The 14257-nt window shown below is 39.9% G+C and overlaps 1 protein-coding gene and 1 long non-coding RNA gene across 11 annotated transcripts in view; one reads left to right on the top strand and one right to left on the bottom strand.

The window, feature by feature from the left end:
* Positions 1-8972, top strand: part of LOC121373718 (coadhesin-like) — a 42591-nt gene extending 33619 nt beyond the window's left edge. For 9 of the 10 annotated variants that reach the window (XM_041500463.1, XM_041500460.1, XM_041500459.1 and 6 more), the window contains 3 exons: positions 902-943; positions 3852-3924; positions 7942-8972. In XM_041500463.1, the coding sequence (XP_041356397.1) occupies positions 902-943; positions 3852-3924; positions 7942-8029 (203 nt within the window). In that variant the 3' untranslated portion in view covers positions 8030-8972. The remainder of the gene's footprint in view (positions 1-901; positions 944-3851; positions 3925-7941) is intronic. The other variant, XR_005958116.1, reaches the window with a different exon arrangement.
* LOC121373721 overlaps positions 1-13892 on the bottom strand; it is a 38853-nt gene extending 24961 nt beyond the window's left edge. Inside the window, exon 1 of the long non-coding RNA XR_005958117.1 lies at positions 13699-13892. This is a non-coding gene — a long non-coding RNA (uncharacterized LOC121373721). The remainder of the gene's footprint in view (positions 1-13698) is intronic.
* Positions 13893-14257: the final 365 nt, after the last annotated feature.

The following is a 14257-nucleotide window of genomic DNA, read 5'->3' as shown; positions in this document are numbered from 1 at the left end:
TCCAATAGTCAATGATTAATAAATCAATGTGCTCTAGTGATGTTGTTAAAGAAAGCAAACTTTAACTTTAACATAATTAAATATATATGTTGGGAATGTTTAGTGCCAGTTTCTTTTGGGAAGGGGCCTATGTTGGGACTTGATCCACTAACAGGGCTAGATTGAGGACTACATGATCAGATCAGCTTTCCATTAAAGGCACATACCCTAGTTTTTAAACACTAAGGCATGTTTTTTACTATATAGTCATTTTTCATAACTGAGATCAAACTTTACTTAGAATTTATGGTTTAGATTAACAATTTCCATACATTCGAAGTGTTTTTGGTCATCCTCATGATTTTTATATCACAAATTGCATTTCTCATATTTTTAAAAACGCATGTGCGTCTGAGAAGTAACACTTATGGAGTCACAGACTCATGTTTCACTCAGTTGTAACTTTATCCAAATGTGTTACAGGTTTGTAGATTAACTAAACTTAAGTGTTAGTTTTCACTGGTTGAAACTAGGTCTTTAAAGCAATTTTACATGCCATTTATTGTGTGCGTTTCTGCACACGCGGATAGGTTTGTTTGTGTCCATATCTGCATTTTTACAAGTTTATATTTTTTTATTGTTCCAAACTTCGTCAGGTGGTTTTTATTGACAGTTTTTACTGGTGGGGTGTCATTTTATTGCAAATATAGAAAACTGTTGAATGCACTAGCTGATAAAAATATATGAGACCAAATGTTACCAATTTTAATGTGGTGAATGCAAAAGCCTTTGAAGAATGTAATTTTACAGCAAAAATTGTGTATGAAACTTGGACTTGGAGAAAATACATGTATGTGCATATGTATGTATATTAAATGTATAAAATGATATTAATATTAAAACACTTTTTTTTTTTTTTTAGTACTCCAAGAGAAAGGGTTATTGTCGCAGCAAAGCAAATCAGGTATTGTATTTTTGAAAGAGTCATTTTATGAGATAACTAAGACAGGGTTCGAAATGGGACGTAAAGTAAATATGGCTCACTGAAAATTAGTACCTCGATCTGCATGAGATGCATTTTAGAATATTAAAAAATTAAATTAAAATTGAACAGAATCACAAGCTCAGCCTCAGCTAAATACAAGATGAGGTGATCGTACATCTGTCCCGGGTCAGATCACTGGCTAAATACAAGATGAGATGATCGTACATCTGTCCCGGGTCAGATCACTGGCTAAATATAAGATGAGATGATCGTACATATGTCCCGTGTCAGCTAGATCACTGGCTAAATACAAGATGAGATGATTGTACATCTGTCCTGTGTCAGATCACTGGCTAAATACAAGATGAGATGATTGTACATCTGTCCCGGGTCAGATCACTGGCTAAATGCAAGATGAGATGATCGTACATCCGTCCTGGGTTCAGATCACTGGCTAAATACAAGATGAGATGATCGCACATCTGTCCTGGGGTCAGATCACTGGCTAAATACAAGATGAGATGATCGCACATCTGTCCCGGGTCAGATCACTGGCTAAATACAAGATGAGATGATCGCACATCTGTCCCGGGTCAGATCACTGGCTAAATACAAGATGAGATGATCGTACATCTGTCCCGGGGTCAGATCACTGGCTGAATACAAGATGAGGTGATCGCAGATCTGTCCTGGGTCAGATCACTGGCTGAATACAAGATGAGGTGATCGCACATCTGTCCCGGGTCAGATCACTGGCTAAATGCAAGATGAGATGATAGTACATCTGTCCGGGGTCAGATCACTGGCTAAATACAAGATGAGATGATCGCACATCTGTCCCGGGGTCAGATCACTGGCTAAATGCAAGATGAGATGATCGCACATCTGTCCCGGGGTCAGATCACTGGCTAAATACAAGATGAGATGATCGCACATCTGTCCCGGGGTCAGATCACTGGCTAAATACAAGATGAGATGATCGCACATCTGTCCTTGGGTCAGATCACTGGCTAAATACAAGATGAGATGATCGCACATCTGTCCCGGGTCAGATCACTGGCTAAATACAAGATGAGATGATCGCACATCTGTCCCGGGTCAGATCACTGGCTAAATACAAGATGAGATGATCGCACATCTGTCCCGGGTCAGATCACTGGCTAAATACAAGATGAGATGATCGCACATCTGTCCCGGGTCAGATCACTGGCTAAATACAAGATGAGATGATCGCACATCTGTCCCGGGTCAGATCACTGGCTAAATACAAGATGAGATGATCGCACATCTGTCCTGGGGTCAGATCACTGGCTAAATACAAGATGAGATGATCGCACATCTGTCCCGGGGTCAGATCACTGGCTAAATACAAGATGAGATGATCGCACATCTGTCCTTGGGTCAGATCACTGGCTAAATACAAGATGAGATGATCGCACATCTGTCCCGGGTCATTTCACTGGCTAAATACAAGATGAGATGAACACACATCTGTTCCGGGTCAGATCACTGGCTAAATACAAGATGAGATGATCGCACATCTGTCCCGGGTCAGATCACTGGCTAAATACAAGATGAGATGATTGCACATCTGTCCTGGGGTCAGATCACCGGCTATCTAGAGATCGGACCCGGGACAGACATGCTCGAAACTCTAGTGGTATAGAAGCATGTAAATAAATATTGGAATGGAATGATCGTACATACATCTGTCTCTTGAAAAATCACCTGCAATTTTTTGGTATAGCAAAAAATGAGACTGCTTTTTGCTTTATGTATAGGCCACTATTTCCATCTTTCTATCTTTAATAGTCTTCGATCCAGTCCAACCAGAAAGGACTAGGTTTTGTCTCGATATCGTTCCGATATATAATTTTGCACTTTTAAACCCATAGGTAAAATATTGTTAAAATAGCAACAAATTCAAAACTGTAAGTTAAAAAAGGCGACACCATGAAGATGCTAATAATTGAATTTTATCTACCTGTTTTACTTGGAAAGGGGGGACAGGATTTAGCTCAGTCGGTTGAGTGCTCGCTCAAGGTGCTTGCATTGCAGGATTGAACCACCTCGGTGTATCCATTCAGCTAATTGTTTTTTCTTCTCGTTTTAACCCGTGCACCACAACTGGTCAAAGGCTGTGGTATGTGCTATCCTGTCTGTAGGAAAGTGCATATAAAAGATCTCTTGCTGCATTATAGGTCAAATGTAGCAGGTTTCCTCTGATGACCAAGTGTCAGAATTACCAAATGTTTGAAATCCAATAGCCAATGATTAATTAATCAGTGTGCTCTAGTGGGGTCGTTAAACAAAACAAACTTTACTTGGAAAGATGGTCAATGTATCCACCGTCTTGTTCTTACAGACTACTCCCAAATGATTGTCCATGAGGAAATAGACTTTCTGATTTTTTCCAACATGATTTCTTCACACTTCTCGCTTATTTTGTCTTCATAGTTCATTCCTGCCCCTGTGTTGTTAAATCCCATAGATGACAACATAGTAACCTGTGTGGCTAAAACTCCTACCTGCATCATATCAATCGACATTTACACTGCAGATGTAAATACTACCAGCCATCACCCTTAAAGTAAATCAGAAAATATTATGGGTGAAGGTGCTCATTTCAGAGATAACGGGTAGCGTCTATGACTATCCTAGTTCCACACTATAGTACACACTTGTTTTTTGCAGGTACTCCATACATGTTTCAAGCACAAAGCCTACTTGACACAGTGGTACTAGATGAAATATAATTGCATACATATTTTGCTCAGATGAAACTAACTTTATTTACAACCAACACACTCACATTTATCACCAATCACTGGACTCCAACTCTGACCCAGCCGGAAGTTATTTGGTTTTATGCGTGTTTTACTTTCAGGGAACTGGTTGTGGATACTAGTTATGGTTGGAGTTGTTGTTGGTGTAACAGTCAATGTGTTCACACTTTACAGGTGACTATATATATATACATGTATGTATGTAACAGAAAAATCAACTTCCACTGAGGGGATTCAAACCATGGACTCTCAGTGCGAAAGTGCAGTGCTCTACCAACTGAGCTAATAGGGCTATTCCCACTAGCTGCTGCCGGTAGGAGCAGTTGATACCAACACTACTACATACTCTTTTTCCCCCACCCCCCACCCCACAAAAGTGAAGCTACGTGATGTCCTGAAACTATTACTGGGTTATAACTGTATTCTTGTGTTAAAAACACACCCATGCAGTACTGGAGCTGTGAGACACGGGCAGTTGAACTGTTATAGGTCCTGACTGGGTTATATAATTGTATTCTTGTGTTAAGAACACACCCATTCCCTATGTCGGCTCCAAATGTAACAGAAAAATCAACCTTCCCCTGAAGGGATTTGACCCATGAACACTCACTACAAGGGTCCAACAGTCATACCAAATGTGTAAATAGGGATATTCCCATTAGCTAGTGCCAGTAGGAGTACTTGATACCAACACTACTACATATATAGGATATTAAACGAGCTTCCATTTTGTATCAAGTTTATGTCCCGAGTGATTTTCAGTTGTCACAAGCTTTAGCGAGTGACAATAAACATTATTTCACAAGGGACATGATTCGAAATGGAAACAAGTTTAATATCTGATTTATTACCCATAATCGAGCTTAATTAAATTTATATCACTCCACTTGTTTGGTTGGCAATTCTGTTAGGTTGTAGTGCGCCAATCGATGACGTCGAAGTGTCACGTCCCACTTGGCATTCTAGTGGGATGTATCACTTTGATATGTACCAATATATTTTTAACCACATGGGTAATAAATACCTTTATCCTATAACTTACCCATGATATCCATGTCATAAACCCATGTGATAATTTACTTTATTAACCCGGTTAATAATGGTATGCAAATTTGCACGGTCTCTAGGTAATTTGTTGCTGTAGATGGGTCATTTGCTTACAAGCCAACAAGACCCGTGTACCTGAGCGTAACGTTTTTAAAGATTTGTTTAAAATGCGTGACGTCAAACTAATCTGTGCTAATCGTGATGACGTCATATTATCGATGGCGGCGACTATAGTACTGTGATTAACTAAACAATTAATTAAAATGTTATTTTAGAAGTGTTATAGGATAAATAGAATTCGCTACTCGTGTTTTTTAATTTGTAAAATACCAACCTCGTCTAGTTAATCGGTATTTGTCTCGGCAGAGCCTCAACAAATACCGATTAACATAGACTCGGTTGATATTTTCCATATTAAAAAATACTCATGACGAGTCCTCTATTTCTGTAATTAACATACAAGGATAGACAGATGATTTACTAGTTACAAAAGGATTCCTTGATGCTAGCTACATGTAGCTGTAGAAGAAAATATTTGAGATTAAGTATTAGAATTACCAGATGTTTGACATTGAATAGCTGATGATTCATAAATAAATGTGCAAAGCATGAAAACAAAGCAGAAAAAATATCAAGACCTTTCCGCAAGGGTTGTATTTAAAAGGCTTCAGATGTGGTCTAGCTATGATATGTGGAGAACTTAAGCTCCACCCCCTCCACCCAAAATGGTGTCTAATTCTTTTTCATTATTATCGTTTTTTTCATATTGTATATATTAAGAACATTTTTCAGAAAAGAAATATTTGCCTTAAAAATATGAGTCTCAGGCATTTGAGGGGGTGGGACGCATTGATCTCAGGCAATTGAGGGGGTGGGATGCATTGATCTCAGGCAATTGAGGGGGTGGGACGCATTGATCTCAGGCAATTGAGGGGGTGGGACGTAGCCCAGTGGTTAAGCACTCGACTGATGTGCTGTTCGTTTAGCAGGGCTCGAAACTCGCCAAAACATATGGTGGCCCAAAAAAAATAATACATGTTGGCAAATTATGGTAAGCGAACCACGAGCAAGATTAATGTGGAATACAAATATTAATAGTTGTTCATATGTTATAGCTCTAAAGAAGATAATATTATTTGGGCGACTAACACCACTATTTTTTAATAATTAAGTCGCCCAAACAGGACATTGGTCGCATTTGGCGACCTGGCCACAGGCCGTTTCGAGCCCTGTTTAGAATCAATCCCCACCGGTGGGTCCATTGGGCTATTTTTCGTTCCAGGTGGTGCACCAGAACTGGAATATGAAAGGCCATGGTATGTGCTGTCCTGTATGTGGGATGGTGCATATAAAAGATCCTTTGCTACTAATGGAAAAATGTATCTGGTTTTCTCTCAAAGACTATATGTCAAAATTACCCAATGTTTTTTGACATCCAATAGCCGATGATTAATTAATCAACGTGCTCAAGTGGTGTAGTTAAACAAAACAAACTTTTAACTTTTTTGGGTATGTGCTGTCCTGTCTGTGGGATGATGCATATAAAAGCTCATTTGCTACTATAATGAAAAATTTTTAGCAGGTTTCCTCTCTAAGACTATATGTCAAAATTACCAAATGTTTAAAGGAAAGGAAATGTTTTATTTAACGATGCACTCAGCACATTTTATTTACAGTTATATGGCGTCAGACATATGGCTAAGGACCACAGATATTAAGTGAGGAAACCCACTGTCGCCACTTCATGGGCTACTCTTTTCGATTAGCAGCAAGGGATCTTTTATATGCACCATCCCACATACAGGGTAGTACATACCACGGCTTTTGTTACACCAGTTGTGGAGTACTGGCTAGAGTGAGAAATAGCCAAATGGGCCCACTGATTGGGATCAATCCCAGATGTGCTCTAGTGATGTCGTTAAACAAAACATCACTGATGTACATCCTGTTCCTGGGCCAAAATAAAATACAATAGATGACAAGGCACCTAATTACCACTTGAGGTAGTTTTAAGATCCTCTTTAATGGGCGTAGATTGCATTTTTGTACTTAAAACAGTATACCTCCACTGTTAAAGGGACATTCCTGAGTTTGCTGCATTGTAAGATGTTTCAGACTAATAAAATATTTCTACGATTAAACTTTCGTATTAAATATCTGTTCTTGTTTAGATTATCAGTGTATGTATATTCACTTTGTTTCTGGTCATGTTAATATTTGTAAGAAGCCCAAACTGGATTTTGTCATCAAATAATTTCGTACATACGAAAAAATTATATTTTAGGAAATGAAATAAATTTAACCTAGTATAAATATTAAAACGATCAGACACATGTTTATTATACAACCACTAATATTTTATGCAGATAAATATATTTGATATGTAATTACAATCGTTAAAAGGTCTCTACTAGTCAATAACATCTTAAAAATTGCAGCAAACTCAGGAATGCCCCTTTAACACAGGGAAATGGTGTATATCACATACTGTATATTGAAAATGAACTCTTCATATATTGATTTAGGTCTCACTACACAAATCACTTCCGGGTGAGAGTTCATTCATCCACTATAGTTCCTACTTGTGACACAAGTTATAGTTCCCATATTCACTTCTAGGAAATGGTGAAGAATTAAAACAATATGTATGTGTAATGGTAAGCCTTGTGGCTGTATTTTGCCCATGTTATTTTGCAGTATTGTGCATTGACCTTTTTGGACATGAGTGTATAGTGTAAGTGACAGCCAAAGTGAATCAGTTAATGAACCACCTGTTCAGACCGGTACTACAGCCAGATGCGGTCAAATAGCAAAACACTGAGACGGGAATGTTCTCAATTTTGGAGTGAAAATAAATGCTTATATAACGTGGTATGTTCGCAATAATGGTGTATGTTGTTAGTGCCAGCGAGAACCCGTTCTATTGGCAGTCTTCGTTTGAAGTTGGGCAATTTAACATGGGTTTCAGTGGCTGATGACATCTGTGTAGTGAGACCTTAACTGTTGAATTTTTATATTGATGTTCGTCTGCACTTAATCATCTACGCTTTTACCTTAGTTTGACACCGACTATATTTTTCATGCTGGGGTGTTATTAAACATTCATTCATTCATTCATTCATGTATTGACCTTTCTTTTGACAGACTTAAAAAAAGACGAAACATCAAGGCAAACAGGTTGCGAGACATGATAGCACATGCAGGACTATCCAAGGAAGCTTCTTTTAAATAAGATGGATTTCACGAAAACCCACCATTAGAACTCGACACATATCCTTATGACTTCAGAGTCTGAGACTTTCACGTCATGGCAATGCTGTGATGTCATTTGAGATTAAGTTTGGACTCTTAGAGGTTTACAAGCACAAGCCCACAACATTGATCAGGGCCCGTGCTTATAAAACTTAAAGTCTACACTTTAATAAAGTCCAGACTTTAACGTAATGCTATTTGAATGGCGTTGCCATGCCGCTAAAGTCTGGACTTTACTAAAGTCTAGACTTTAAGGTTTATAAGCACGGGGTCTGGTTCTGGTGCAGAAGAACAAATAATATTTATTTTGGGCTGAATTTACAGACACATTTTTTTTTTCTTTCTAAATATGTTTTGGGAACCCAACCGGCCTCAGATCACAGTTATCTTCATATTTGGTTGACCAAAATACAGAAATATATCTGTGCAAGTCGTCTGCTGTTTGAAAGTGATTATTTCATAGCAGAAAGCTTTGAAGTGAAATATGTCCATGCAAGTCATCTACTGTTTGAAAGTGATTATTTCATGGCAGACAGCTTTGAAGCGGTGACTGAAGTTGACAGGGGAGAGCATGTAGTTTGCTAACGTGTAACTTTTTGACATTGGAGACTTTTTTGGTGGTAATTCCAGCCCATGCAAAAGTAGTGTTTTTTGTACTCCGGCCAGGTTTTAAAAAAAGTAGTGTTTTTTGTACTCCAGCCAGGTTTTAAAAACAGCTAATATCCTGGGAGAAGAAGCTGGACAACAGGATTTGTTATTTTTATGGTATATTGACCTTGGGCAGAAATCACTTGTGTCCGCCCTACCCCACCCCTCTACACATACCACCCACCCCTCTACACATACCACCTACCCCTCTACACATACCACCCACCCCTCTACGCATACCACCCACCCCTCTACACATACCACCCACCCCTCTACACCTACCACCCACCCCTCTACACCTACCACCTACCCCTCTACACATACCACCCACCCCTCTATGCATACCACCTACCCCTGTACACATACCACCCACCCCTGTACACATACCACCCACCCCTCTACGCATACCACCCACCCCTCTACGCATACCACCCACCCCTCTACGCATACCACCCACCCCTGTACGCATACCACCCACCCCTGTACGCATACCACCCACCCCTGTACGCATACCACCCACCCCTGTACGCATACCACCCACCCCTCTACGCATACCACCCACCCCTGTACGCATACCACCCACCCCTGTACGCATACCACCCACCCCTGTACGCATACCACCCACCCCTCTACACATACCACCCACCCCTCTACACATACCACCTACCCCAGCACTCACCAGGAATGTTTTAGGAGAGAGGCAAATAAATTGCCTTGCAATAAAATGTTTAATAAAATACAAATTCATTTGACAAATATGTTCTAATAGATCAAAATAAATATATACCCTCATCTACCTTAGTCCCTCTCGTTGGTCATTTGCCCCCTCATCTACCTTAGTCCCTCTCGTTGGTCATTTGCCCCCTCATCTACCTTAGTCCCTCTCGTTGGTCATTTGCCCCCTCATTTGCCTTGGTCCCTCTCGTTGGTCATTTGCCCCCTCATCTACCTTAGTCCCTCTCGTTGGTCATTTGCCCCCTCATCTACCTTAGTCCCTCTCGTTGGTCATTTGCCCCCTCATCTACCTTAGTCCCTCTCGTTGGTCATTTGCCCCCTCATCTACCTTAGTCCCTCTGCGTTGGTCATTTGCCCCCTCATTTGCCTTGGTCCCTCTCGTTGGTCATTTGCCCCCTCATCTACCTTAGTCCCTCTCGTTGGTCATTTGCCCCCTCATTTGCCTTGGACCCTAACTGCCTTCCTACACATTTTCCATAAAGGCAAGGCAACTTTAATGATTTCGTTTTTGGCCCCCCCCCGAATGATCACATTTGGAACGAAAATGTCTTGCTGCATCCGAATAGTATTGAGGCGACATTAGTTCTTATATAGATGGCATTGTTGTATCTACCTTGGTCAATCTGAACAAACACAATAAAATTACGCCCAGGGTCTAAATCAACATGCATGCTGACCACAGACTAGCAATATATATTTTCAGGCCTACGACACATCTTGCAATGTCAGCAGTCTCGGGATAATCTCTTTAAACTTTGTTTTTCGAATACTTGTATATGTGCCCAGGATATACAGAGGAAAACAAGCTAAAATTTAATTATTCATATGTAAGTGAATGAATATGGATGGGTAGATTTGGTGTCAAACGAGGAATGGCAAAACGACGTATGCACGAGAGAACAGTTTATGTTAATATTACAAACAAGTGTCTTCTTGTGGTAAATATTATTATTATTATTATAAATAATCTATATTGAATAAATGTTTGTATTATTTGAAGTTCGTCTCGACTTTACTCTCTCTCTCTCTCTCTCTCTCTCTCTCTCTCTCTCTCTCTCTCTCTCTCTCTCTCTCTCTCAACCCCACCTCTCACCCAGCAACATATGTGGCTAAAGGTTCCACATGCAGTGTATCATTCGACATACACACCACAAATACTATCACACCTGACCCTTAAAGTAAATTAGAAAAAAAGGGGTATAAGCTGCTCATTTCAGACATAATGGGTAGCTACCTTAGTTCAGCACAAAAATTGTCATGCTGTTTTCAGTAGGACCCCGCACGTTTTATGCACGATGATAGTTGGTACACTGACACTAGTTCAAATTAAATTACAGGAATTTACTGGCCAGATGAACCAACATTTTATCTCAACAAACACTGTCACACGTATCACCAATAACAGGACTTGTGGTCAATCAAAACTTATAGTCCGTCCCGCGGGGAACGCTTTTTTTCATACTATGAAATTTACTAAAAGTTATTTATATTTTAAGTCGATTGATTTGTAAATTGCACATACAAATAGTTTATTTTTGGGGGTTCTTTTTTATTTTTATTTTTTTTATTTCCAAAATACTTTTACTTATCGTCTTACGCCAAACCAAACAATTATTTACCAAAACCCCCACAAAAAACACGGTTTTATAGAATGATGGGACAGACTATAGGTGCACTTCGAACTTTGACCTAGCCGGATGTTATTTGGTTTAGTACTACCTATAGTGTGCAACGTCAAAAGTCTGTCACTGCATCAACAAAGAGTGGCATGCATTGTTATTAAATTATTTGCACACTGTCAAACTCTGCGGTCAGTCGAAACATTGGAAGTTTGCAAATAGCCACATTTTAAACTGCGGCTATTTTGGTATCTAATGTAAGGTTATTTTGACACTTGGTCAATAGAAAGAAGAAAAATTCAGCTGTCATAATAATTTTGGGCTACTCCTAAAGCTAAAACCGCAAGACATGTTTTATATATTGCACTTTCTCGTGCACAGAATAGCACAGCATGATCTTTGGTGTACCAATAATGGGGCTCTGGTTAGAATGGGAGTGGGATGAGAACCCCCCTCCCCCCCCTCCCCCCTCAGCAAGGGGTGTTTGTCGGGTGTCTAATCCCCTCCCTCCCCCAAGCAAACATTGTGGTCATTTCGATGTTTGGTCAAGAGAAATAATATTTGGTGTATAACATTATGGTTAATTTGACATTTGGTCAAGAGAAATAGTTTTGTGTCTTAAAACTTTTTTTTTTTTTTTATATATGCACCACCCTACATACATGATAGCACATACCACGGCCTTTGATATACCAGTCGTGGTGCACTGGCAGGAACGAGAAATAGCTTAATGGGCCCAGACCTAGACCGACCTCACATAAAGCAACCGCTTTACCACTGGGCTACGTCCCGCCCCTTTTCAAAGAGAAATGCTGTTTGTTTGATGACGATGCTGATTCTGTTTTTGTCAAGAGAAATGCTGTTTGTTTGATGACGATGCTGATTCTGTTTTTGTCAAGAGAAATGCTGTTTGTTTGATGACGATGCTGATTCTGTTTTTGTCAAGAGAAATGCTGTTTGTTTGATGACGATGCTGATTCTGTTTTTGTCAAGAGAAATGCTATTTGTTTGATAACAATGCTGATTCTGTTTTTGTCAAGAGAAATGCTGTTTGTTTGATGACGATGCTGATTCTGTTTTTGTCAAAAGAATTGCTATTTGGTGTCTAATAACGGTTATTTTGATATTTGGACAAAAGAAATAGTGAGAAGAAAAGTTTGTTTTATTTAACGACGTCACTAGAGCACATTGATTTTTTATCTTATCATCGGCTATTGGACGTCAAACATATGGTCATTCTGACACTATTTTCAGAGGAAACCCGCTGTCGCCACATAGGCTACTCTTTTTACGACAGGCAGCAAGGGATCTTTTATTTGCGCTTCCCACAGGCAGGATAGCACAAACCATGGCCTTTGTTGAACCAGTTATGGATCACTGGTCGGTGCAAGTGGTTTACACCTACCCATTGAGGCTTGCGGAGCACTCACTCAGGGTTTGGAGTCGGTATCTGGATTAAAAATCCCATGCCTCGACTGGGATCCGAACCCAGTACCTACCAGCCTGTAGACCGATGGCCTGCCACGACGCCACCGAGGCCGGTTAGTGAGAAGAAACCCATTTCAGCCACACAGGCTTAGCCGCTACTCCTACCAATACAACAGAAAGGGATCTTGTTATGCACGTTATTACAGAAAGGACAAAAGACAATATATCACAATCGGGGCCGTAACTAGGATTTTTTTTTTTTTTTTTTTTTTTTTTTTTTTTTTTTTTTATTATTTTTTTTTTTTTGGTGTTTTGTTTTTGTTTTGTTTTGTTGTTTTTTCTGTGGGTTTTTTCTTCTATTTTTTTTTTTGGGGGGGGAGCATATGTATTCTTGGAACGAACGAGCATGGAACGCACAAGACACAATGGTCCGGGGCATGCCCTTCCCTCCCCCCCCCCCCCCCCCCCCCCCCCCACCCCGGAAATGTTGAAAATGTAGAGGCTCTTGAATACCATTTTGCGGACATTTTTTGAGAGGTTATATACTTAAACGTATTACATACATATACAACTATTTCATAACTATTTCTATTATTTTTACCCGGTTCGCACCACCCCACCCCCACCCCCCAACCCCCGCTATTTACGGCCCTGACAGTCTTAAACAAAACAAACTTTAGCTTTATTTACCCTTTGTATCATAATATATCGGTATGCCTACACACCGGGACCCCACCTTCGATTTTAATAATCCTGGTAAACAAAGTAAAGAAAGAAAAATGTTTTATTTAACGACACACTCAACACATTTTATTTACGGTTATATGGCGTCAGACATATGGTTAAGGACCACACAGATATTGGGCTACCCTTTTCGATTAGCAGCAAGGGATCTTTTATATGCACCATCCCACAGACAGGGTAGTATATACCAAGGCCTTTGATATACCAGTCGTGGTGCACTGGCTGGAACTGAGATTAGCCCAATGGGCCCACTGAAAGGGATCGATCCCACACCGACCGCTGTACCACTGGGCTACGTCCCGCCCCTGGTAAACAAGCAGGCGCGTGCGCAGGGTGGGGGTGGGGGGTTGGGGGTCGAACCCCCACCCCCTCGGCTAGCCAGCAGAAAACACCTCAGAATAGCCCTAGAAGGGGTCAATTTTTCAAATACCTGCGCACGCCCCTGACAAGGTAGACCTATCAAGCAAACACTTACCTCTCTATTCCTGTATCCACTCGACACTTAAGCAAGTAGTGTAATAGCTGGCACCATTCTGCCAAAATTCCTGTACTTGGCAATCATCATTAGATAGTATTAGATTAATGCACATATTTTAAACTATATTCAGAACAATGTACCGGTAATTGGTATCGATTTGACATCAATAATGGTATTAAAAGGTCAAAGCATTGTTGACGTCATGCCAAACGGTTGTTGACGTTTATATGGTAACGTTTCCGACAGTTTTCGTAAGTTGACGGAAAATGCCGAAGTTCTATTAAATATGTGTGTGTGTGTGTGTGTGTGTGTATATATATATATAGATAGATAGATAGATAGATAGATAGATAGATATATGTGGAATAAAACTGGTATTGGTTACAGTGGTGATGGAGTGATATCCAAGTCAACCCTCTCCTTTATTTTAGTTTTTGATTTATGGACCATTGCCATAATTCAATTATTTTTACAAAATATTAATAAATGGAGTATGGTGGTTATTGAAGATGGTTGAATAAAGTACATTTAGGAACAAATCAAATTATTTTTGTTT

The sequence above is a fragment of the Gigantopelta aegis genome, chromosome 5 (assembly GCF_016097555.1).
Source record: "Gigantopelta aegis isolate Gae_Host chromosome 5, Gae_host_genome, whole genome shotgun sequence".
In the NCBI taxonomy this organism is placed as follows: domain Eukaryota; kingdom Metazoa; phylum Mollusca; class Gastropoda; order Neomphalida; family Peltospiridae; genus Gigantopelta; species Gigantopelta aegis.
This window is presented reverse-complemented; position numbering and strand designations above follow the sequence as displayed.